We start from the raw sequence: 26882 nt of genomic DNA, 5'->3' as shown, positions 1-26882 counted from the left end.
CAGGTAGATTCTCAACCACTGCGCCACCAGGGAAGCCCGGGAATGAAGATGTTTGAAAACATGTGATTTCAGAGAGAAAAGTAAGAGAGTGGAGGGGAAGTTCACTTACTGAATATGTGCTAACTGGCAATATCTGCGCTCACACATTGTTGCTAATTATCTCAGAAATCCAGGTTTCTGTCCCAAAAGCCTGCAACTTTGTCCTGCTACCCATGCTGAGTACTAGACCCTGCCTCAGAGCTCTGCTCCTATTCCCACTAAGCAGTAATGACAGAATCCACAAAAATATTTTCTCTCTTCCCCAGCCAGGGAGCAAGGCCAATGAGAGGGGCTCATAAAAACACCAGGAGGACTTGCACTCACCATTCAATCTCCTTAGGCTCACGGTTCCTGAGGAGCTCTCCCACCTCCTGCTGGCAGCGTTCCTGGTATTCTTGGTGCTTTAAGGTTGCACAGGATCCAGGAGAGGCCGCTGGCTGTGGTGTCATGGCCTGAAGAGCATCCAGAAAGGCTTGGATATCTGGGCTACTTCAGCACCAGAGGGTGGACAGCACCTTCACAGGAAGGCCCATGGGGAGGATGGGGAGGGATGGCGTGGTCCAGGGTCCACACACCAAGTCCCTGGGATGGAGAGACACATGTCTCCTCTGTAGTCCCACACTGGGACCCTCACCCTCAAACATGAAGGTGTCAGCTTCAGCTCGGATATCTTCGTCTGACAATCCCTTCCCATCTTCATCCTGGAGAGAAAGCAAGATCTGCAGAATCACACTAGCACTGAGGGCCCCTGAGCCTAAACTGAGAAAATCTCTGAACCTCCATCATCCACCCAGAACCCCAAGCCCACCCTGAAATCCTAGACTTCCCTCTGTCACCAGAGGCCCCACCCCGTAGGTCTCCTCCTTGATCTCCTCGTCTCCTGTGTTTTCCCTGGTGAAAAGAATCAATGGTCCATAAATATTTTCATGTTTCCTCATGAAGAGGAATTTCTGAGAAAAAATTGCTGGCAACCCGGGTTATGGGATGATTGAATGGCAACTTGCCTTGGAAGCTAGAGATTGAGCATGGCCCCAAAGCCATTTGCTCACATGCTAGGATAGTAAATACAGAGATTCTTTATGTCTCCTGGAGATAAGGAATGGGTTATAAACCTATAGAACCTATAGACTTTGCCTTCTCACCAAAGAGGATTTGTTTAAGCTCCAGAACAATCTCTCTCTCCTCTTCTCTTCTCTTCTCTTTCTTTTCTCCTCTCCTCTCCTCTCCTCCCTCCCCTCTACTCTCCTCTTCTCTTCTCTTCCCTTCTCTACTCTCTCCATATCTCTATCCCTATCCCTATCCCTATCCCTATTCTCCATACAGAAGAATGGGCAGATATATCAGCTGTCCTGTATAAGTTCCAAATTTCAATATCTGGAGGTAATTCTCCCGTGATGCAACCATGGCTGCATAGACAGGTAAAAGCAGCATGGAGCCCTCAGAAGAATTTGGGGATGGGGAAAAAGAGCTAAATTCCACTCTGGCTACTGTTACTGCTGGGAGAAATAAATGCTCTGCTCTGATCCAGGGTTCTGTATGTATACTACAACAACAACAGACACACACACACACACACACACACACACACGTAGACTAACATTAACTTGGAAGTAGAGTAAAATCTCAGGCCTTCAAGGTTCAGACTCAGCCATCCCCTGCAGGGGGATTCCACACACTCACCTCTAAAACTTATCCCTGACCCATCCCTCCCTCAAGCACCTCACATGGCTCCCCAGTACCCTCTGCATCCCATCCAAGCTCTTTGATCAAATCGAGGTCCATTCTAATACTTCTACTCAGATACTAGAGGAGCCTACCTTGGTCAGCAGGAGCACATCAATGAAGTCCAAGGTCTTGGCCTTAGCCTTGGCCTTGAGGAAGTCATCAATGCCTTGACTGGGGAGGGTAGGCTGCCACTCCCGGATAACAGCATCTGTGAAGTCGTGAACCAGGCGGCAGGCCCTGCGGAAGCACCGCCCGTCGGGGGTGAGGTAGTACAGGAGGTCTACGTTCAGGAAGATCTGCTGGTGCCGCTTTGCCACTAGGGCACTGAGCTCCAAGATGGCAGCGATATATTCACTGGGCTTCCTGCAGGATGAGAGCATGAAGGAAGCCAACAACATAAAACACCTGAAACCCAGAAGCCGGGAGCTACCTCCCTTCGGGAAACTGAGTCTCCAAGAACAGATGGCCCACAGACACAGTGTGGGGTGGAGCCAGGACATGAGACTCCCCAGACTCTTCTCTCCTACATCCCATCTCTGTGAGCTGCCTCCATGCCCCAGGCACCCAGAGCACAGCTTAGATATCATGCTTCTCCCCTCTGTCTCTCAGCCAGTACCTGCCCCTTCTCCTTCCCCAAACTGTCCACACGGCTCAGAACTTATCCTCTGCTAGCTGGTCAATGGCCCAGTCCCTTCTCTATTCTCCTTACATCCAATGTCAACACCGTCCACTGTCTACATTATGGTCATTTTTCTCTTGAGTCAGATGTCCAAGCTTAGCTTTGACCACGACCCTCATTTGATCAAACACCTTCCATGGCTCCCTGGAAACCTCGGAATAAAGTTCATATCTTCTTTGTCTGGCTTCAGAATGTCCTTAAGATATAACCCTGCCCACACCTCCAAACTTATTTCCAAGGTGTCTCCTCACGGTTGCACATACTTTGATCGTTCTAGGCTCCTGGCCCTTATCAAACAGTTCTACCGACCTGAAATGATCACTCCTCTTTCCCTTTCCCTGTCCTTCAATATCGAGCTTTGACCCACCTCCTCCAGGAAGGCCCTCCTGATTTCCCTGGTCAGTCCTCCCTCCCCCATCTACTCCCTTGGGTCTATGGCTCATGTACCCAGGCCCTGGGCTGAGACTTACTCCTGGCAATTGCTGTCAAAACTGAAGACGCATTTCTGCAGACTGTCCAGGGTCATGAGGCTGATGTGTTCAAACACATCCAGATGGGTGTGGCCCTCTGTGACTAAGCGCTGCCACTTGGCCTGGACAGAGAAGGGGACAGGGTTAGGACTGGGAATTGCCTCCTCTGAGCCCCTACCCAATCCCAACCACCTGATGGGCTCCCCCAGACCCTGCCTCTTGGCCCCAGGCAGCCATCCCCAGGGAAGACCAGGCTTGGGTAGGAGTAAAAGTTGTTACTGTTAGGACCTGAAGTCCCCATGGCTCGGAGTTAGGAGATGTGGGTTTTTGATCTTGGCTCTTCCTTCTACACTCTGTATCCTTGGTAAAGTTAATGAATAAAGTAAGTGCACAACAAATGTTAGCTTTCATCATCATCATTTTTATAAATTAATTAGGAAAATATCCCCTATATTGAGAGAGGTTGTTTTCCATGCGCCCTGAGCACCCCTGCCCTTTAATGCTGGGTATGCCAAAAAAAATTGCAAGACTCCTATGTTCTTTACCTGGGCCATTTCTCAGAGTTGTATTTGTAGAAAACAACCTCGAGGAGTGAGGTTATGTCTCCCCTTGGACAAATATCAAGCTCGCTTCTAATAACTATAAAAGTCACAGAGTCCCTAAACCTATACTCCTCCCTGCTATAACACAACATGCTACATGACTGGCATCTATAGAAGCCCACCTGTGTCATCCGCATGGGATTTGGTGACTTGGAGGAAGAATGCAAACCAATGAGAAGCACGTGCTCTTTGTTGCACTGAGGGTAATAAACTGTCCTTGGTTTCTGACCCAGGAGTCTCATGTCTTCTGGCCAAATCGATGAAACAGTAACAAGCTCACTTGCAGCTCCCAAGTATGAAAAAAATCACAACCTTCACTGTGTGTGTGTGTGTGTGTGTGTGTGTGTGTGTGTGTGTGTGTGTGTGTGTGTGTGTGTGTGTGTGCTTACCACTGGTATCCATTCATTTCCCAGGCCAGTTCATTCCCTGGAACCACTGTCTTGGGCAGTGGTCTTCCCCACCCGAGGCTATGACCCCCAGCCCCTTGACCCCCAGCTTGGCACCTTCTGTCAAGAGCCGCTTATCCCATACAACTTCCTCTGCCCTCCTCCTGGGAGGCCTTTTTCCCTGGCTCGACCTCTGAACGAGGGGAGGCTGGGCTTAGCTGAGTCAGCCAACTCCCACAGTCTCTTTACCTCCTCCCCACCTGGCAGCTGTCCAAATAGATGGTGAGAAGAAGGGAGCTAGACCGTTATTGAGAGAGGACTGTAAACCAGCTCAGGGTCACAGTGTGAAAATTAGATCCTCAGGGCTCGGCACCTCCCATGTTAACAAGTTAGGGGATGGGCAAAGGTGACTCCGGATGCCAAGTTCACAGCCAGCCCTGCCTTTCCAAGGCCAGGGTACAGCAGGTAAAAGCATGAACATTCAGGTGCCAGGTGAGCAGGGCAAACATCTCCGGTGCTCATTTCCACATGTGGGCCAGGAGGACGTCATACACCATTTCTTGGCATAGAATCAAAGAAAGCTCAGAACCACGAAGCCTCTGGCCTCTGGGGCACACAGCCTGGCAGGAGTTCGAGCCCTGCCTCCAAGCAACCGAAAGCCTGGATTGAGACATGACTGCTGGGAGCAGAAACAGAGACTCCAGCCTGGCTGGGGGTTACCTGCATCAGCTTCAGGGGATAAAGGGCCCAATCGGAAGAGGGCACCTGGAGACAGGAGGGGTAAGGCTGTGAGGGGCTGAGAGAACAGGGTCCACACAGGGAAGAGCAGAGCTGGGAGACACGGAGTGGGCAACCTCACTGTGACTGTGGGCTGTCCCGACCCTCTCTGGGCTCAGTCTTCCTATCTGGGAAATGGGACCTCAGATGAAATCCTGAGAGGTGGACAGCGGAGGATTGCATGGAAAGATGGGAAGAATCAGGAGCCCCAAAAAAGATGGAGTGAAGGAAAAGGGCTGGCAGTTAGTATTCTTGCTATTGTATGCCAGTACTCCACATAAAGTAAATCTAGTCTGTGCAGACAACTGTATGTAAAGAGGGCCTACTGTGTGCTGGGTACCTCAGAAAAACATGCCCCCAGTGTGTCAGAAACTCTACATAAATTGTGCCTACTATGTTCCAGGTATGCTACAGAAAGTGCATCTACTGTGTGCCAAGTACTCTGCATAAATCTTGTCTACTTTATGCCAGATGTTCTACATAAAGCACACCTACTATGTGCCAGGAACCCTATGTAAAGCGTACCTACTATGTGCTGGGTACTCTGTAAAATGCACCTACTGTGTGCTGGACTCTCTATGTAAAGTATGCTTACTCTGTGCCAGGTGCCCTACATAAAGCACACCTACTGTGTGTCAGGTACTCTACATAAAGTAATCCTACTCTGTGAGAAGTAACTTTACATAAAGCATGCCTACTATATGCCAGGTCCTCTACATAAAGTGTAACTACTCTACATTGGGTACTATACACAAATCCTGTCTCCTGTATCCCAGGTGTTCAACATAAAGCATGCCTACTGAGTGCCCAACGTACTATGCAAAGAGCATCTACTATGACCTGGGTGCTGCATGAAGTATTCCTACTGCGTGCCAGGTATCGTACATAGAATACTCTGTGTGCCGGGTGCTCTACATAAAGTAATCCACAGATGTTCTGCCAGCAAGATAATATATCACCCTCCCCTCAGTGCTCTGGGCCAGAACCCTGGGATCAGGCAGAGAGACGCAAGTGATAGCAAGAGGAAAGATACCTATTTAACAGAAGAGCAAACTGAGGCTCAAAGAGAACAAGCCTCTAACCTAAGTTGCAGAGCTGGAAGGTACCCAGGTCTGTCATATCACCAAGCCTAAGCCTCTTCCCTCTGCCAAGCTGCTCCCCTCCCAACCATAAGGGACAATGCCCTATTAATCCAGGGACATTTATAATGGTGGAATCTCAGGCCATATGGTGACCCCAGTGGGGAGATGCCTTGAGGTCCTTGTGTCATCAGTTGGATCATCTTCCCACATCCAGGATGCACCACCCAATGGATCTAGAGCTCCCCTCCTGGCCCCCTCTGGATCCTGTCCAGAACTGCCCTGTGGGGTGGTCTCCGGTGACAGAGAACTTGAAGGGTGGGGCTCCTGGCAGAGCTACTGAGCAGGAGAGTGGGGGAAGGACAGTCTTCCTGACACTGGTAGGATGCTGGGGAGACCCCGAAACTCCTTCCACCTCGACACTGGCTGGGGGATTCAGGTGGAGGATCCTAAAGCCCTCAGTGTGGTGGGGTGCACCCTCCCCCTAGAATCTCGTCCCCCTTCGCAGGGGTAGACTTTGCCTCCTGGCAGGTCCATTTCACATCAGGGTCAGGCAGACAAGGCCATAATATAATAAATCAGGCAGAGTCCTGGGACACAGAGGAGAAAGAGCCCCAGTGCCCAGAGAGGTTCAGCTCACTTCAGACCTACTGTGTGCCGGGAATAGGCAGGCAGGCAGCCTAGAGCAGGAACCGCAACCACCGCACCCGCATTTGCCAACGTAAGTCACTAAGCTGTTTTAAGTCTTTAAAGTATATGAACATTTTTTTTTCATTTTACGGATGAGAAACTGAGACTGAAAACTACACGAGTGAATCACCCAAAGTCACACAGGTGATGGAAACGGGCTGTGCCCCAGACTTCACACTGCGTACCCTGAACCATGAAGCTCTCCCTTCATATCTGTAAATGGGCATTTCATGAGCACCACCTCCCAAGATGGTGGGAATCATTAAAAGAGACAATGCATGGAAAACACATAAGACAGAGGAAGAGCTCAATAAATGCAAGTCATTGTTATTGTTGCTGTTGTTGTCGTTGTTGATGTAATCATCCAACAGCCCTGCAAGATCAATTTCATGAGCCCATTTTTACAGAAGAAGAGCCGGAGATTCAGAGAGGTGAAGCAACTTGCTCCAGCCTCCCAACGAATTAGGTAAATATGACAGTACAGGTGACAGCAAAGCCTGGCACATAGTACGTGCTCATTAAATATCTGGGGAAGAGAGAAAGGTTTGCAGCAGGGGGTTTTAAGTTGCTGGTGCTAATATTGTGTTCCTCAAACCTCCACCATCCCACCATCTGCATCACCTGACAGTTTGCAGTAAATGCAGAATCTCACATCCTCACCCAAAATACTGACTCAGAATTGCATCTAAACAGATCTGCAGGGGAACTGGGTGCACTTCTTCAAGTTTTAGGAAGTGTTGCTTTAAGACTCCTGAGTCTGGATTCTGCAAAGGAGGCAGGGAGCACAACCCCTCTAATTCTCAGAGGGCTTTTTCGGTGATAAAATAAAGAGAAAAATCTATACCTTCCAGAGCTGTTCATACATACAACCATGATTACTGATCACTTATTATGTACTGGACACTATTTTAGGCACGAGGAATGCAGTAGTGAGCACTGCAGACCTCTTCCTGCTGTCAAGGGGCTTACATCTTGTGAGGAGATGGGTGGTGAGCGATAAATAATCAATGACTTGTCAGACAGTGGTGAGTTATGTGCCTGGAGAACATTCTACCTTAGTCCAGGGGTCAGGGTGGGCAGAGACCTGAATGAGGAGGGAAGGACTCCAAGAACAGACACTGGGTGGAACACCCAGGCTACACAGAAAGACGAGCAGTTTTTGACCCTGGGGCTAACATGCGAGATCATGCAATTGCTCCTTGGGGAGGCCAAAGTGGCCAGCAAATTCTGGCCCCATATGGAAGCTATAAGCGGGTTTGGAGCTTTCGCTAACTGTGACCAGATACTCAAACCCTAGCAGGTCTCTGCAGCCATTACTAGGGCAGGGTCTACCTCTGGTTCCTAGATCAGGTGGTAGTGATAGGGACAGAGTAGGTTAGTTGCACAGCTAGTTCAGAAATCCTACTAGGGGAAGATAGATAGAGAAGGACTTCGGGAGATCACCGTAAGTTAGACATCAACCAGGAAATGCCCAGAACATCTGGTAGCTAAACAACAAGGGTAACACTTTAAAACGAAACAGACTTACTTAGGTCACTAATCTATATGATTAGGAACGAGGTGTACCACAGAACAATGGTAACAAGACTGCATTGGCCTTGTGAGGTCTGCAAGACAATGGACCCTGAAAAACTGCTTTCTTGCAGTGGCTTACATAGGAATATGGGGGAAAGGTGAAAGAAACTAGGGGAAAGGTGAAAGAAACTAGGGGAAAGGTGACATTATCCTGAAACCTGAGATGACTCACCATAAATTTGCATATGTTGCCACCCTTCTGCTCATTTACATAGCTCTATGACAGTCCCAGTTGGGCCGTATAGGGTCAAAAACTCCCCCACCCGATATGTAGGAGGAGTTAATGATGAAAGCTTGATGTCTACTCAAAAAATGAGGAAGAAGGTGGTCTTCTCCCCATCCCCACTTTTCTTTCATTTATAAAAACTACTTAGTTGTCCGGACAGTTGCCTCTCACCGAATTCCTTCTGCACCGAGACAAAAGAACCTATGTTTCAGTAAGTCCTGACACAAGGTGTGTGGTTTCAGTAGAAGGGGAAAGGGAACCAGCACTGGAGCAGGAAACCATAGGTGGGGACCTTCTGTTCATCATTGGGGATGTTCTAGAGCATCATCAAACAAGTAATATCCCAGATGCCGAATCACACAAGCCTGCCTTATGGAATGTCCCCCAGCCAGTGTTGGAAGGAGGGAAGCCACTCACCCCCTGCCCCTTCTCCAGTGGTCCTTCCACCCAAACCCAGAGTCAGGCAGTGGGCAAGCCTGTGCCAGACCAGCGACGGTGGTCACTGTGAGTCACTAGCTTGGGCACAGCCCATCAACCCTTTAAACCTCACTCTTCATGTCTGTCAAATGGGCCTGATAAGACCTCACAGAGAGTTGCAAGCGTCCTATTAGACACAGGCAGAGAGAGTAGGGAAAAGTATGTTTCAAAATAGTATGTGCATAAAGTTTGCATTTATAAACAAAACTTACAAATGTTTGTGTGTGTGCGCATGTGTGTATATGCATTGAAAAAAAATCCAGAAGAATCCACATGTCATGGTGGAATTGGAGGAAGTAGAATCGGAGTCTCTATAACTAAAACACAATTTAAGAAATAAGGATTTGGCACAGTGAGGAACACATAACTGGCACACAAAACAGATGAGCAGTTATTTCGTGTCATCATAAAGACACGCCTCCCGGGAATCCACGTGGGGTCTCTAGAACAAGCATGCAGGCTGCCTGCTGGCTGGAGTTTTACCTTTCCTTTCCTCAGCTGTTAGGAAGGAAAGGAACAAGTTCTGGATTCAGCAGAACTAAGTTCAAATCCCAACTCTGCCATTTCCTGGCTGTGTCACCTTGGGCAAGTCAATTGCCCTCTCTAAGCCTCATGTCCCCCTCTGTAAATGGAGAGGTGGATTTATACCTCCCAGGTAGTTCATTACTCAACAGCAAACTGTGCTTGACCACCCAATCTGTACCAGGCACACTGCTGGGGCCCAAAACACGAGATGAACAAGACAGACAAGGTCTCTGGATTATGTGCTCATGTCTCATGGGAGAAGCCAATTGGAAATAAGCACGTCAGGTGGTGGCAGAAATGAAGGAAATGAACAGCATGAGACATGCTAGAAAGTGACCAAGGGGGCTGTTCTGGACAGGGCAATCAGGGAGGGCCTCCCTGAGGAGGTGGCCTTACTACCGAGTCCAAGCTCATACTGCTTGATGCATGACAGGCATCAAGAGGAGTTTTGGGGCAAGGAACGGTAACCTTATTCCGAAAGCCAGAAGACCAAGGAATTGGTGGACTAGTGTCCCAAAGAACCATTCTAACCAAGATAGAATTCAGGCTTCTTTCATGTTAAAAGGGGGGTTGGGGGTGTGACAGGTTGTTGCAGGCTTCTTGATGCCGGAATCCTTTGCTCTTGCAGCTGTCTACAGAGGTCCAGTCACAATGTTCCTGTAAACCTCTAATAAAACAAATGTTATTCTTTGTGCCACACCTTTTTATCTCTCTATATGAATAAAAAGTTTTATACCTTTAAAAGTCAAGCCTGGGAGGCACAGCATCGAGAATGGCTAGCATGTACATTTCAGGCTACAGGCAACATTCTTTTACAAGGTGCAGAGGCAGCACGACTGAGCACAGGCAACAGAGCACAAAGGTTAGAGACAAAGGACTAGATCCACTGTGGAGTCAGGTTTGTTCTTCCCTGTTCCAATAGGAGTCTGGCCACCTACCTGCAGCCCGAGTCAGAGAAGGAGATGATGTTTGGTCAGTGGAAGGCACCTGCAGGCAGTCGGAAGGGATTAGAGGACAGACATCCATCCTCTGCCAAAGGCCACTGCTGCTTTCAGCTTCAGCTAATCCCTCTGGGTTCCAGGAACAGCTACTACCTGGCCCGGGGGTGGTGTCAGCTCTCAGCTGATGCTAGGCCCCAGGGGGCTATACTAGCCTTGATGGTTTCCCTTGGCCCACTGTCAACTGAAATAAAAAATGCACAACATCAGAGCAGTGAGATTCAGTTTTATTCAGGGACATTACTGAGGACTGTCGCCCAGGAGACAGCCTCTCAGATAGTTCTGAGGAACTGCTCCAAAGAGGTGAGGAAGGAGGTCAGCATATATGTGATTTTGGCTAAGGGGTACATGCAATCCAATATACAGCATGGTAGTCGTCGTGAGGAACAGATTTCTCAGTAATTTTAGTACTTTTCTAAGCATGGGAAGACGCAAGAATTCAGGCTCATAAAATTTTTCCTAAATATCTAAACTATCTAAAAGCCTGTTTTCCCAATGTGCAGAGTGCCTCATCCTGGTCTCTGTCCTGAATTAGCAACTGCAGTGGCTAATGATTTAATCCTAGTAGAACTAGATGGCAGGCAACATTCCTTATTTACACAGTCAATACTTTGTAAATGGCCCCTACTTAATGCCACTCTCATGTAGCCCATCTGAGGTCTCTGCCGGGACCTGACTATTACATTCCGCAAATGGATGGGACACCTCAGCAATCCAGTTATGTGAGTGTCGATGCTCGTGTAGGCACAGAAAAAAGTTGAAAAATTATACCCAACACCTGGAATGGGAGGGCAGAGTAGGAGGAAGAATGGTTCTGCTAAATGCCTACATTTACCCAACTGTTTCCTTTTCTTAGATGAAGCCTGCAAAGCATTTTTCGTTATAATTACTAATCTATGTTATTACAAATTACATATTTATATATTTTAGATTTATTATTTATTCATTTTATTTGTTTTTGGCTGCATCGGGTCTTAGTTGAGGCATGCAGGATCTTCGTTAAGGCTCATGGGCTCTTCGCTGCGGCACTCGGGCTTTTCTGTAGTTGTGGCGCGCAGGTTCCAGAGCTTGTGGGCTCTGTAATTTGAGACACACAGGCTCTCTAGTTGAGGCACATGAGCTCAGTAGTTGTGGCGTACAGGCTTAGTTTCCCTGCAGCATGTGGGATCTTAGTTCCCTGACCAGGGATTGAACCCGCATCCCCTGCATTGTAAGGTGGATTATTTACCACTGGACCACCAGGGAGGTCCCACAAATTATATTTCTTTTTTAAAAATGCTTAGTGTTATATGCTTGTATGCTTAGTGCCATGCCTGGCATGCAGCAGCACTCAAAATATACGACCTGTGAGAAGCCAGAAGGCATCGTGGTTAAGAACAAGGACTCCAAGTACCAGGGTTCAAATCAGGACCAGCTGAGATACTTTGGCAGGTGTCTTTACCTTTATGTGCCTCAGTTTTCTTGCCTGAAAATTGAGGGTTTTGACAAGGTGGTTGTGAAAATCAAATGAATTGAAATGAGAAAAGTGCTAACGGCACTCCCTGGCTCAGGGTCAGCACCAAGCATGAATAATTGGCATTTTCTCTTATTTTGTGACAGAATGAGGACAGGGCACCAACCATGAGCCCTAAGTCCCCCTGGCACAGACATCAGCTATCTTGCAGGCTAGGAACATCCCCTGTTCTTTCCCTCCTCCCTTAGCAAGGAAGAGGCTCCCAGGAGAGGAGTAAGCACTGGGCTTGGGGTAAGATGGCTCATGGTCAAACCTGGGCTTTGCCACTCTCCAGCTGTGTGACCTTGGGCAAGTGACTTGCCCTCTCTGTGCCTCACATTCCTTCTCAGCAGAAAGGGAATAATAACAGGCCTTTGGGGATGGCAGGAGCAAGTTTATGTGTGTGTCTTAGTTTGCATTCTCTGGAAGTAGACCCCAGTGCAAGGATTCAAGTGCAAATACTTTCTTTGGAGGTGATCCTGAGGCAAGAATTCAACTGCAAGTTGTTTCTTGGGGAGGTAATCCCAGGAAATGCCAGTTGAACACTGTGGAAGTGAGACTGGGAAGGGAAGGCAGCAGGAAAAGGGTACTTTAGCCAGAAAGCTCACACCTGGGGGCACCTGGGGCTCAGTCCCCCTGGGGGACAGCAGAGAACACACACCCACCAGTCCTTAGTCAGAGCTGCTTACAAGGGCATTACTTCTGGAGAATGTCCTGTCTGCACTGCACGGCTGAGGTCTGGGGACAGGGCCAGAGGCCTCCCACAGTAGTTGTTGCAAGGAACACAACTGGTGCAGACAGTTACAGCAGTTCAGTGACTTCAAAACACATACACTCCCACCCTTACCAATATACATACACCCACACATGCACACAATTACATATACACTGTGTGCACATGGTCACACACAAGCACAATTACATGCACCCACATGTGCTTGCAGTTAGATATACACTCTTACACCCATGTTCATGTAAACACACACGCATGCACGTGCACACATACATGCATGTACGTGCACATGCAATTACATGCATACACTCACATATACACATGCTCACACGTGTGTGCACACCGTCACACATACACTTACACACAGTCACACACAGTCACATAGCCACACACACACATTGAACTAATGGAGACCGAATTTCTTAGAGCCTGTTGTTTCTGAATCTTCCAGCAGAAGGAGCCTCCAACACACTCAGGAGAGGAACAGACACCCCCACAGCAGCCAGTGACTGGACCAGGCCTGGGGTGTGTATAGAGAATTAAACACACAGGTGCAGCAGCATCTGGGGCCCCACAGGCTCCATGCCTCCCCTCCTCCCTCGCTCTCATTCATTCACTATCATGGCCCTTAGTGGAAAGTCAAAGCCCTTTTCTAGTGAAAGAGGAGACATTTGACACCCAAGTATGGATAACTCTTGAAGGGGTTAGCTCCATGGTGGGGGAAAAAAATCATGTATTAATTGATGGGAAAATGGGGTCAAGGGAAGGTTTTTTTTTTAAGATTGAGGTAATAAAAACATTATTTTTATTATGATGAAAATGATCCAATAGACTTCAGGATACATGGTCAACATACAAAAATTAATTCTATTTTTATATTCCAGAGGTCAGCAAACTATGGTCTATGGATGAAAGCTGGCCTATGGCCTGTCTTTGTAAGATATGCAAGCAAAGAATTGTTCTATATTTTTAAAGGATTGCAAAAGAGGGGGAGGAAGAGGATAAGGAGTTCCTGAATATGGCCTGCAGCCAATGAAGTATTTCTTATACGGGTCTTCACAGAAAAAAATGCTGACCCTGCTGTACATTAGCAATAAACAATTGGGAAATGTTTTCAAATACCATTTTTCAAGTGTCATTCACCACAAAAAGTGGAATACTCAGGTATAAATCTAACAAAATATTTGCATGATTTCTAGGATGAAAATTTCAAGACACTGGTGAAAGAAATCCAACAAGACCCAAATTAGTGGAGAGATATACAATGTTCATGGAGTGAAAAACTCAATATTGTTAAGATGTTAAGTCTCCTCAAATTGATCTACAAATTCAAGAAGTCACAATCCCAGGAGGACTTTTTGTAGAAATAGAGAAACTGATCACAAAATTTACATGAAAATGCAAAGGACTTTAGAATAGCCAAAATTTTCTGAAAAGGAAAAATGTAGTTGAAGGATTACAAGACCCATTTCAAGACATACTATAAAACAACAGTAATCATGACGGTGCAATATTGGTCAAAGACTGGACATATAAATCATTCGAACAGAATAGAGAGTCCAGAAATTTAAAAAAAAATCATGCAGGGCAAATCAATGCACAAAGTATAGCCTTCTCAATAAATGGTACTGGAAAAATTAGATACCCACATGCAAAATTAAAAAGTCAACACATACCTCACACCTTATACAAATTTAACAGAACTAAATGATGTAAAATTGTAAAGTTTTTAGATGAAAAATAGAAAAGAATCTTTGTAACCTTAGTTTAGACAAAGGGTTCTTATGTATAACACCATAAGCATAATCATAAAAAGAAAACATTGATAAATTGCACTTTAAAAACCTTTTAAAATTTTGCTCTGTGAAAGAAATTTAAGATAAAGACCAGCCATACACTAGGAAAAAAGACTTGCAAATCACATATCTGACAAAGGATTTGTATGTAAAACCCAACAATAGAAGGTAAAAATCCAAGGAAAATTAATGGGCAAAAGACTTGAACAGGTGTTTTACCACAGTAGATATATGTATGGCAAATAGGCACATGAAAAAATGTTCAGCATCATTAGTCATTAGGAAATGCCAACTAAAATCACAGTGATATATCATTGCCCACCCATAAGAATGGCTGGGGAACACTGACACCACCAGGTGCCAGTGAGTATGGGTAGCAACCACAGCTCTCACACATGAACGATAGGAATTTTAAATGACACGGACACCTATGGAAAACAGTATGGAGGTTCCTCAGAAGTTAAAAATAATGCCGCCATATGATCCAGCAAAATTGAAATCAGGATCTCATAGAGATATCTGCACTCCCATCTTCACTGCAGCATTATTCACAATAGCCAAGATATGGAAACAACCTAACTGTTCATCAATGGATGAAGAAGATGTGGTGTTCATATACAATGGAATACTCTTCAGCCAGGAGAAAGAAGGAAAACCTGCTTGCTTGTGACAACATGGGTGGACCTTGAGAGCATTATGCTAAGTGAAATAAGTGAGAGAAAGACAAATACAGGCAGAATTCCATGTCTGTGCATTCTGCATCTGCAGATTCAACCAACCCCAGTTCAGAAATATTTCTTCCCCGGATATTTAATGAGCATGTCCTGTGTGCCAGGCTTTGCTGTCACCTGTACTGTTGTATTTACCTAATTTGCTCTTGGGGGGTGGAGCAAGTTGCTTCAGCTCTCTGAATCTCCTGCTCCTCTTCTGTAAACACAGGTCATGAGTTTGATCTTGCAGCGCTGTTGAATGTTTACAACAAAAACAATGACAACAGCAATAATGATTGTGTTTATTGAACCCTTCCTCTGTCCTGTGTGTTTTACATGCATTGTCTCTTTTAAGGATTCCCACCGTCTTGGGAGGTGTTGCTAATGAAATGCACATTTATAGATACAGAAGGAGCAGAGCGTAGTGGTTCAGGGTATTCAATGTAAAGCCTGGGGCACGGACTAATTCCAAGAGCTCTGTGGCTTTGGGTGAGTCACGCATATGATTTTCAGTCTCAGTTTCCTCATCTGTAAAATGAAAAAAAAAATTAATATACCTAAGGGGCTTAAAACAGCTTCAGTGGCTTATGTGGGAAATGCTGGTGCGGTGGCTGCGGTTCCTGATCCAGGCTGCCTGCCTATTCCCGGCACACAGTAGGTCTGAAGTGAGCTGAACCCATCTGGGCACTGGGGATCTTTCTCCTCTGTGTCCCAGCACCCTGCCTGGTTTATTATATTCTGGTCATGCCCACCTGACCATGATGTGGACGGACCTGCCAGGAGGCAAAGTCTACCCCTGCGGAGGTGGTAGAGATTCGGCGGGGATGGTGCACCTCACTCCACTAAGGTTTTTAGGATCCTCCATCTGATTCCCTCAGCCAGTGTTGAGGTGGAAGAAGTTTTGGGTTCTCCCCAGCATGCTACCAGTGTCAGGAAGACTGTCCTTCCCCCACTCTCCTGCTCAGTAGCTCTGCCAGGAGCCCCACCCTTCAAGTTCTCTGTCACCGGAGACCACCCCACAGGGCAGTTCTGGACAGGATCCAGAGGGGGCCAGGAGGGGAGCTCTAGATCCATTGGGTGGTGCATCCTGGATGTGGGAAGATGATCCATGAGATGATACAAGGACCTCAAGGCATCTCCCCACTGGGGTCACCGTATGGCCTGAGATTCCACCATTATAAATGTCCCTGGATTAATAGGGCATCGTCCCTTATGGTTGGGGGTGAAGCAGCTTGGCAGAGGGAAAAGGCTTAGGCTTGGTGGTAGGACAGACCTGGGTACCTTCCAGCTCTGCAACTTAGGTTAGAGGTTTGCCCTCTTTGAGCTTCTGTTTTCTCTTCTGTTGAATAGGTATCTTCCCTCCTGCCATCACTTGCGTCTCTCTGCCTGATCCCAGAGTTCTGACCCAGTGAGGGGAGGGTGATTTATTATCTTGCTGGCAGAATATCTGACACACTGTGGGTTTACTTTAGGTCGTGCACCTGACACACACACAGAGCCCTTTATGTAATGTACTGGCACAGAGCAGGCATGATGTTTGTAGACTGCCCAGCACATAGCAGGCATTCTTTGTGTAGTATGTCTGGCACTCAGTAGGCATGTTTTATGTAGAACACCTGGGATACAATAGACGGGATTTGTTTAGAGTACCCAGCTTATAGTAGGTACACTTTAGGTAGAGTATCTAGCATATAGTAGGCATGCTTTAGGTAACGTACTTGGAACAGAGTAGGTTTATTTTATGTAGAGCACTTGACACACAGCAGGTATGCTTTATGTAGGGCACCTGGCACACAGTAGACATATTTACATAGAGCACCCAACACACAAGAGGTGTGCTTTGCATAGATTACCCAGCACACAGGAGGCATGCTTTATGCACAAGACCTAGCATAAAGTGGATAGGATTTATGCAGAGTACTTCACACACAGTAGATGCACTTTACATAGAGCACCGGACACAGAGTAGGCATGCTTAATCTAGCGTTTGCCGCACACTTTAGGCATGCTTCTTGAGGTACCCAGCCCAGAGTAGGCACTCTACATACAGTTGTCTGCACAGAGTAGGCTTACTCTATGTGGAGTACGGGCACTCAGTAGCACGAGTACTACTTGCCAGCACTTTTCCTTCATTCCATCTTTTTGGGGCTCCAGATCCTTCCCATCTTCCAGTGGAACCCTCCCCAGTCCCTCCTCAGTCTCTCATCCAACATGCCATTTACCAGATGGGAACACTGAGCCCGGAGAGGGTCGGCACAGCCCCCAGTCACAGTGAGGCTGCCCACTCAGGATCTCCCAGCTCCGCCCTCCCCTGTCTAGACCCTGTTGTCTCTCAGCCCCTTGCAGGCTTACCCCTTATGCCACGAGGTGCCCTCTTCCGACTGCGCCCTTTATTCCCTGAGTCTGATGCAGGTAATCCCCAACCAGCCTGGGTTCTCTGTTCTCGCTCCCAGCAATCATGTCTCCACCCAGGCCCCGGGCTGCTTGGAGAAAAGACTTGAACTCCTGCCAGGCTGTGTGCCCCAGAGGGCAGAGGCTTCACGTCTCTGAGCTTCTTGATTCTATGACAAGAAATGGGGCAGACACACTCCCGGCCCACGTTTGCCCTGCTCACCTGGCACCTGAATGTTCATGCTTTTACCTGCTGCACCCTGGCCTAGGAAGGGCAGGGCTGGCTGCGAACTTGGGGGCCCTGAGTCACCTTTGCCTGCACCCCAACTTGCCTACGTGGGAGGTGCTGAGTCCTGAGGATCCAGTGTCCACACCGTGTGATCCTGAGCTGGTTCACAGGCTTCTCTCAACAACACTGTAACCCCTTCCCTCCACCTTCTATTTGGGCAGCTGCCAGGTGGGGAGGAGGTAAGCAGGCTGCAGGGATTGGCTGGCTTAGCCCGGCCCCTGGAAGCTTCCTCTAGGTCAGGGGTCAGACAAAGCCTTCCCCAGAGGAGGGGAGAGGAAGTTGTGTGGGACAAGGCACTCCTGACAGAAGGTGCCAGGCTGGGGGTCTAAGGGCTGGGGGTCCTGGCCCGGGGCGCGGAAGGCCACTGCTCAAGGCAGCGTGGCTCCAGGGAAGGAGCTGGCCTGGGAGATGAGTGGATACTAGTCGGTTACTAACTCCTCTGTCTGTCTCTATCTCTCTTCCTCTGGATTTCTCTGGGTCTCCCTCCCTTCTCTGAGCCCTTCTTGCCCTGCCCCCAGCACTCACCATCCCTGCCCCTCACTCCCTCGTTCCTGTCCCTCTATTTGTCTCTGCCTCACAGCTCACCATCAGTGCCCCTTTCCTCACCTTCAGGAGCTCACCCTCCACCGCTCTGCCCTACAGGATGCTGCAGCTGAGCCTGTCCTGGCTGGGACTCGGGCCGGTGACAGCCTCCCCGTGGCTACTCCTGCTGCTGGTCGGGGCCTCCTGGCTCCTGGCCTGAGTCCTGGCCTGGACCTACAATTTACAAAATTTACTAAAAGTAAAGTTTGCTCTGTTTGGTGTACAGTTCTGAGATTTGAAATGTCTAGCGTTGTGTAAACACACTACCATAGTCACCCTTGATAGTCAAAAACTTTTCATCCCACCTCCTGCCAAACACTGATCCATTCTCCATCCCTGTAGTCTGGCTTCTTTCACCTCACAAAATATTTATGATTCATTCATGTTGCATGCATCAATATTTTTTTTGTTTTTTTGGTACGCAGGCCTCTCACTGTTGTGGCCTCTCCCATCGCGGAGCACAGGTTCTGGACGTGCAGGCTCAGTGGCCATGGCTCACAGGCCCAGCTGCTCCGCGGCATGTGGGATCTTCCCGGACCAGGGCATGAACCCGTGTCCCCTGCATCGGCAGGCGGACTCCCAACCACTGCGCTACCAGGAAAACCCCAATACTTTGTCTTTTTATGGCTAAGTAATATTCCATAGTACGGTGAGCCACATTTTCTTCACCAGTTGGAGGACATGTGGATTGTTTTCAATGTTGTGCTGTCATGAATAAAGCTACTATGAATATTTGTGTACAACCGTTCACTGCTCTTGGAATGGGAAGGCTGGGTCATATTACATGGGTACGTTTAACATTAGAAGAAACAACCAAACTTTTTCCAAAGTGTGCCACTTAAAATTTTTAATTTCATTAAAATTCCCAGCTTTATTGAGATATAATTGACACATAACATTTCCATGTAAGGTGTACAACACGTTCATTTAATACATTTATACCTTAGAAAGTGATGCTACATAGTATTAGCTACCACCTCTACCCCATCACATACTCACCATTTATTTTCTGCGGTCAGAACATTTAAGATCTACTCTTTCAGGAACATTCAAGTTTCTGACACAGTACCATTAGCTGTAGTCATCATACTGTACATTAGACCCCCAAACTTGTTAATCTTATAACTGTAAGTTTGTATCCTTTGACCAGTATCTCCCCGTTTCCCCAACCCCTGGTAACCATCACTGTCTACTCTGTATCTTTGAGTTTGTCTTTTTTAGATTCCACATATAAGTAATATCATACAGTACAGTTATCCCTCAGCATCTGCGAGGGATGGGGCGATTGGTTCCAGTACTCCCCGTGGATACCAATAATTGGGGATGCTCAAATCCCTCATATAAAATAGTGTAGCATTTGCATACAACCTACACATATCCTCCTGTATACTTTAACTCATCTCTAGATTACTTATAATGCCAAATACAATGTAAATGCTATGTAAATAATTTCTGGTGCACAGCAGATTCAGATTTTGCTTTTTGGAACTTTTTGGACTTCCCCCTCCCCTAAATCTTTTTGATCTGGGACTTGTTGAATCTGCAGGTGCAGAACTCACAGATATGGAAGGCTGCTTGTATTTGTCTTTCTCTAACTTATTTCACTTAGCATAATGCACTCAAGGTCCAACCATGTTGTCACAAACGAGCAGGTTTTCCTTCTTTGTATGTATGTATGTGTATATATATATATCATATCCTCTCCATCCATTCTTCCACTTATGGACAGTAAGGTCGTTTCAATATCTGGGATATTGTGAATAATGCTGCAGTGAACATGGGAGTGCAGATATCTCTATGAGATCCAGATATCAATTATGCTGGATCATATGGTAGTTTTATTTTTAATTTTTTGAGGAACCGCCATACTGTTTTCCATAGGTGTCTATATCATTTAAAATTCCAATCATTGGGTTTCCCTGGTGGCGCAGTGGTTGAGAGTCTGCCTGCCGATGCAGGAGACATGGGTTCGTGCCCCAGTCCGGGAAGATCCCACGTGCCGCCGAGCGGCTGGGCCCATGAGCCATGACCACTGAGCCAGCGCGTCTGGAGCCTGTGCTCCGCAGCAGGAGAGGCCACAACAGAGAGAGGCCCGCGTACCGAAAAAAAAAAAAAAAAATTCCAATCATTAATGTGTGAGAGTTCTGGTTGCTGCCCATACTCACTGGCACCTGGAGGTGTCAGTTTTTCCCCAGCCATTCTTATGGGTGTGCAATGATATGTCCCTAATGATGTTGAACATTTTTGTATGTGCCTATTGGCCATCCATATATCTTCTGTGGTAAAGCACCTGTTCACATCTTTTGCCCATTAATTTTCCTTGGATTGTTACCTTCCACTGTTGCATTTTACATACAAATCCTTTGTCAGATATGCGATTTGCAAGTCTTTTTTTCTAGTGTGTGGTTGGTCTTTATCTTAAATTTCTTTCACAGAGCAAAATTTTAAAATGTTTATAAAGTGCAGTTTATCCATTTTTTTGTTTTATGATTATGCTATTGGTGTTATATATAAGAACTCTCTGTTTAACCTAAGACCACAAAGATTCTCTTCCATTTTTTCTTCTAAAAGTTTTACATTTTTACATTTTTTAGTTCTATGATTCATATTAAGTTATATTTTGTATAAGGTGTGAGGTATGGGTTGACTTTTTTTTTTACATGTGGATGTCCAATTTTTCCAGTACCACTTATTGAAAAGACTGTCTTTTGTACATTAACTTGCCCTGCATGTTTTGTTTTGCTTTTTTTAATTTCTGGACTCTATTCTGTTCCACTGATTTATGTGTCCAGTCTTTGATCAGTATCGCACCGTCATGATTACTGTTATTTTATACTATGTGTTGAAAGGGGTCTTGTAAATCCTTCCACTATATTTTTCCTTTTCAGAACAATTTTGGCTACTCTAAGTCCTTTGCATTTTCATGTAGATTTTTTAATCAGCTTGTTTCTACAAAAACTCCTCCAGGGACTGTGATTTCTTTGGATTTGTAGATCAATTTGAGGACACAACATCTTAACAATATTGAGTCTTCTACTCCATGAACATTGTATATCTCTCCATTAATTTGGGTATTCTTGGATTTCTTTCATCAGTGTCTTGTTCATCCTAGAAACCATGCACACATTTTGTTAGATTTATACCTGAATATTTCACTTTTTCTGGTACATGAATGAGAGGGAGGAAGAAGGGGCAGCATGGACCCCGTGGGTCCCTTGCTTAATTCTCAAGACACATCCAGGCCTGTTCTAGTCGCTGGCTGCTGTGGGGTGTCCGTATCTCTCCTTCTGCTTGAAGATTCAGAGACAACAAGCTCTAAGACATTCGGTCTCTATTGGTTCAATGTGTGTGTGTGGCTATGTGACTGTGTGTGGGATTGTGTGTAAGTGTATGTGTGACTGTGTGCACACATGTGTGACTGTGTGCACACATGTGTGAGCATGTGTGTATGTCAGTGTATGCATGTAACTGTGTGTGCAGGTACATGCATTGTGTGTGCATGTGCACACGTGTGTGTGCATGTGTATGTAAGAGTGTGTATGTGACTGCAAGCACACGTGGGTGCGTGTAACTGTGCTTGTGTGTGGCTGTGTGCACACTGTGGGTGTGTATATGTGATTGTGTATGCAATTGTGTGTATGTGTATCTGTGTGCGTATGTGTTTAAGGGTGTAAATGTATGTGTCTTGAAGTCACTGAACCACTGTGACAGTCTGCACCAGGCTGTGTTCCTGAAAACAACTGCTGTGGAAGGCTCCTGCCTCTGTCCCCAGACCTCAACCGTGCAGTGCAGGCAGGACATTCTGGAGAAATAATGCCTTTGGAAGCAGCCCTGACTAAGGACTTGTGGGTGTATGTTCTCTGCTGTCCCCGAGAGGGACTGAGCCCCAGGTGCCACAGTGTGAGCTTTCTGGCTAAAGTACCCTTTTCCTGCTGCCTTCCCTTCCCACTCTCACTTCCACAGTGCCCTACTGGCATTTCCTGGGATTATTTCCCAAGGAAACAACTTGCAGTTGAATTCTTGCCTCAGGGTCACCTCCAAATAAAGGATTTGCACTTGAATCCTTGCATGAGGATCTACTTCCAGAGGATGCAAACTAAGACACACATAGGCTCGCTCCTCCAATCCCCAAGGGTCTGTTTTTATTCCCTTTTTACAGAGGAGGAATGTGAGTCTCAGAGAGGGCAATTTACTTGCCCAAGGTCACACAGCTGGAGAGTGGCAAAGCCTATCGTTGACAAGGAGCCCTCTGATCCCAAGCCAGTGATTGCTACTTTCTAAGGAGCCTCTTCCCTGCTAAGGTCAGAGGGAATGAATAGGGGATGTTCATAGCCTGCAAGATTGCTGATGTGTGTGCCAGTGCAGCCTAATGCTCATGGCTGGTGCCCATGTCCTCACACTGTCACAAAGTAATGGCAGTTATTCGTGTTGGTGCTGACTCTGAGCCATGGAGTGTGGTTACCACTTTACTCATTTCAATTCACTTGATTTTCACAACCACCTTGTCATTACCCTCAATTTTCAGGCAAGAAAACTGAGGTACAGAAAGGTAAAGAGACATGCCCAAATTCACTCAGCTGGTCCTGATTTGAACCCTGGCACCTGGAGTCCTTGTTCTTAACCATGATGCCCTCTGGCTTCTCACAATTCGTACGTATTGAGTCCTGCTGCCCATCAGGCATGGCACTCAGCATGCACCTATGTATGACACTAAGCATTTTTCCTTTGGAAAATATAATTTGTAATCACATAGATTAGCAATTATAATGAAAAATGCTTTGAAGGCTTCATCTAAGAAAAGGAAACAATTGGTTCCATGTAAACATTTGACAGAACCATTCTTCCTCTTACTCTGCCCTCCCATTCCAGAAAGAGTTTTCAACTTTTTCTGTGCCTACAGAAACATCGACACTCACATAACTGGATTGCTGAGGTGTCCCATCCCTCTGCAGAATGTAATAGTCGGGTCCTGGCAGAGGCCTCAGATGGGCTACATGAGAGTGGCTTTAAGTAGGGGCCATTTACAACGTACAGGCTTTGTAAACAAGAAATGTTGCTTGCCATCTAGTGCTACAAAGATTAAGGCATTAGCCATTGTAGCTGCTAATTCAGGACAGACACCAGGGTGAGGTACTCTGTACATTGGGAAAACAGGCTTTTAGATAGTTTAGATATTTAGGAAAAATTTTATGAGCCAGCATTCTTGCATCTTCCCGTGCTTTGAAAAGTACTAAAATTATTAACTGAGAAATCTGTTCCTCATGACGACTAGCAGTAACCATCTACCATGATGTATGTTGGATTGCACATCCCCCTTATCTAAAATCACGGACACCTGAGCCAAGGGAAACCATCAAGGCTAGTGTAGCCCCCTGGGGCCTAGCATCAGCTGAGAGCTGACACCACCCCCGGGCCAGGTAGTAGCTGTTCCTGGAACCCAGAGAATTAGCTGAAGGTGGAAGCAGCAGTGGCCTTTGGCAGAGGATGGATGTCTGTCCTCTAATCCCCTCCGACGGCCTGCAGGTGCCTTCCACTGACCAAACATCATCTCCTTCTCTGACTTGGGCTGCAGGTAGGTGGCCAGACTCCTATTGGAACAGGGAAGAACAAACCTGACTCCACAGTGGATCTATTCTAACCTTTGTGCTCTGTTGCCTGTGCTTAGTCATGCTGCCTCTGCACCTTTGTAAACGAATGTTGCCTGTAGCCTGAAATATCCATGATACCCCTTTCTCAAGGCTCTACCTCCCAGGGTTGACCTTTAAGTGTGTAACGCTTTTCATTCATACAGAGATAAAGAGTTGCAGGACATAAAATAACATTGGCCTTGTTGGAGGTTTGCAGAAACATTGTGACCAGACCTACAGGGACAGCTGCTAGAACAAAGGATTATACCATCCATTCTGGGGATCTGGCTAGCACCAAGAAGTCTGCAACAACCAGCCACACCCCCCTCCCTTTCAGTATAAAAGAAGCCTGAATTCTAACTCCAGTATGATGGTTCTTTGGGACACTAGTCCACCATCTCCTTGGTCTGCTGGGTTTCAGAATAAAGTCTTTTCCTTGTCCCAGCACCTCGTCTCTCGATTTATTGTCTTATTGTGTGGCAAGCAGTACAAGTTTGGATTCGGTCACATTGTTGTAGCCCCTTTTCTCAGCCTGGGTCAGTGTCAGCTCCACAATGTCCCCACAGATGGGGATTCATGAACCTCCTGTGCACCTGGCCAGTCCCTTTGCTCACTGACTAAGCAGACCCCTGAATGGGGAGCAAAATTCTGTCTCTCCCCTTTCAGGCTTTTTCTCTCCTTTGGAGTGATGTTCTTGGGGCCTCCCTCCATTGGTTTTTGGATGAGAACCCTCCTTTGCCCTCCACAGGGATGTTCTCTTTTGAGCCCCACTGCAATCCCCTCACTTCTCAGTGGAGGGGGTGGTCAGGCTACTTTTCAGAACTGGCATCACCCAATAGGTCCCATTTGGGGCAACTATCACAGGTCTTCTAGACTTTCCTGAAGCTTTCCTAGTGCCTTATTTTTTCCAAAACCAGCTCATCAGTTTTCCTGGTACCTCTGCCAACACGTTGGCAGCCCCAGCTTACAGATCTGGCCTGGCTCAATGTGTCTTCAGGGGCTGGTGAGATTTCCTGATCTTTATTATGGTAAGTGCAATACAGCAACTGCTTCCTGCTTGAGGTCTGGCCACACTTCACCATCAATGTGGTCTCCAGCACGGGTATTTCCTGTTTCCCCCATGGATAGACAAGGAGGGAAACTGCCCCACTTTCTCTGTTTAATTCATCGCCTTTGAGGAAGGAAGCAAGAATCACACATTTTTAAAGTCCATTTGTTTGCCCCACTTTGTGCTGGGTCTTTCCAGTGCTAGCCAGGCTTGGGGGGAGGGAGGTGGGGTGAGCTTTATTCACTCGCTACCCAATTCTCCACGTCATTCGGGTTTCTGCTCAAAGGTTGTAACAGAGAAGAACAAACCTAACTCCATATTGGATCTACTCCATTATCTCTATATAACCTCTATGCTCTGTTGCCTGTGCTTGGTCATGCTGGCCCTGCACCTTCATAAAAGAACGTTGCCTGTAGCCTGAGCTATACGTGATAGCCCTTTCTCAAGGCTCTGCTTCCCAGGCCTGACTTTTAAAGGTATAACACTTTTCATTCATTAGAGATAAAAAGTTGTGGCACAAAGAATAACGTTTGTCTTGTTGGAGGATTACAGGAGCAATGGGACTGGACCTCCTGGAGAGCTGCAAGAACAAAGAATTCCAGCAACCAGTCACACAGACCTTCACCCCACTTTTAGTATAAAAGAAGCCTGAATTCTAACTCAGGTAAGATGGTTCTTAGTCCACCAACTTCTTGGTCTGCTGACTTTACAAAAAGGTCACCATTCCTTACCCCAAGAGCTCATCTCTCAATTCATTAAACTTTTTTGTGTGGAGCAGTACAAGCTTGGACTCAGTCACAAGGCCACCTTCTCAGGGAGGCCTTCCCTGATTGCCCTGTCCAGAACAGTCCCCTTGGTCCCTTTCTATTCTGTCTCAGGCTGTTAATTTCCTTCATTACTGCCACTATCTGACCCTGTCTTATTTCCTGATGGCTTCCCCCATCACACATGAGCACCTCAATCCAGAGACCTTGTCTGTCTTGTTCCTCCAATGTCCTGGGTCCAAGCACTCTGCCTGATACAGAGTAGGTGTTCAAGAACAGTTTGTTGTTGAGGAGTGAACTACCTGAGAGATAGAAATCCATCTCTCCATTTACAGAAGAGGACATGAGGCTTAGAGAGGGCAAGTGACTAGCCCATCACATAACCGTCAGGTAGCAGAGCATGGATTTGAACTCAGTTCTGCTGATCCAGAACTTGATCCTTTCCAACAGCCCAGGAAGGGAAGAGGAAATGCCAGCCAGCAGGCAGCCTGCATGCTTGTTGTAGAGACCTCACGTCGAATCCCGGGATGTATAGTAGGTACACATTATGTAAGCACCTGACACACAGGAAGCATATTTGCATAGAGCACACAGCACACAGTCGGTGTACTTTACATAGAGTACCTGGCACACAGTAGGTACGCTTTATGTAGAGCACCTGACAAATAGTAGGCACAGTTTATGTGGAGTAGCTGACACACTGAGGGGTGCTTTTTGAGGTGTCCAGCCCAGAGGAGGCACTCGTTGCATATAGTTCTCTTCACAGAATAAGGATACTTTACGTGGCGTACTGCACAGAGTAACACAAGTACTACTTGCCAGCACTTTTCCCTCATTCCATCTTTCTGGGAGCTGTTGATCCCTACCATCTTCCTGCAGAACCCTCCTTGGTCCCCCTCTCAGGCTCTCATCTAGCAACCCATTTCCCAGATAGGAAGACAGCCCAGAGAAGGTCGGCACAGCCCACAGTCACAGTGAGGATGCCCACTCAGGATCTCCCAGCTCCGCCCTCCCCTGTCTGGATCCTGTTCTCTCTCAGCCCCTTGCAGCCTTACCCCTCGTGCCTCCAGGTGCCCTCTTCTAGCTGAGGACACTTTATCCCCTGAATCTGACGCAGGTAACCCCCGGCCAGGCTGGGTTCTCTGTTCTTGGTCCCAGCAATCATGTCTCCACTCAGGCCTTGGGCTGCCTGGAGGCAGGAC

General features: G+C 46.9%; 1 protein-coding gene across 1 annotated transcript in view; it reads right to left on the bottom strand.

Moving 5' to 3' along the window:
- Positions 1-359: 359 nt before the first annotated feature.
- Positions 360-26882, bottom strand: part of LOC117311891 (cytochrome P450 4F2-like) — a 70357-nt gene continuing 43834 nt past the window's right edge. Inside the window, 5 exon segments of the mRNA XM_073801934.1 lie at positions 360-444; positions 446-491; positions 674-740; positions 1857-2169; positions 2914-3035. Coding sequence (XP_073658035.1) covers positions 360-444; positions 446-491; positions 674-740; positions 1857-2169; positions 2914-3035 — 633 coding nt within the window.

Source organism: Tursiops truncatus, chromosome 3 (assembly GCF_011762595.2).
Source record: "Tursiops truncatus isolate mTurTru1 chromosome 3, mTurTru1.mat.Y, whole genome shotgun sequence".
NCBI classification, from domain to species: Eukaryota; Metazoa; Chordata; class Mammalia; order Artiodactyla; family Delphinidae; genus Tursiops; species Tursiops truncatus.
The sequence above is the reverse complement of the archived record's forward strand: the minus strand, read 5'-3'. Positions and strand labels throughout refer to the sequence as shown.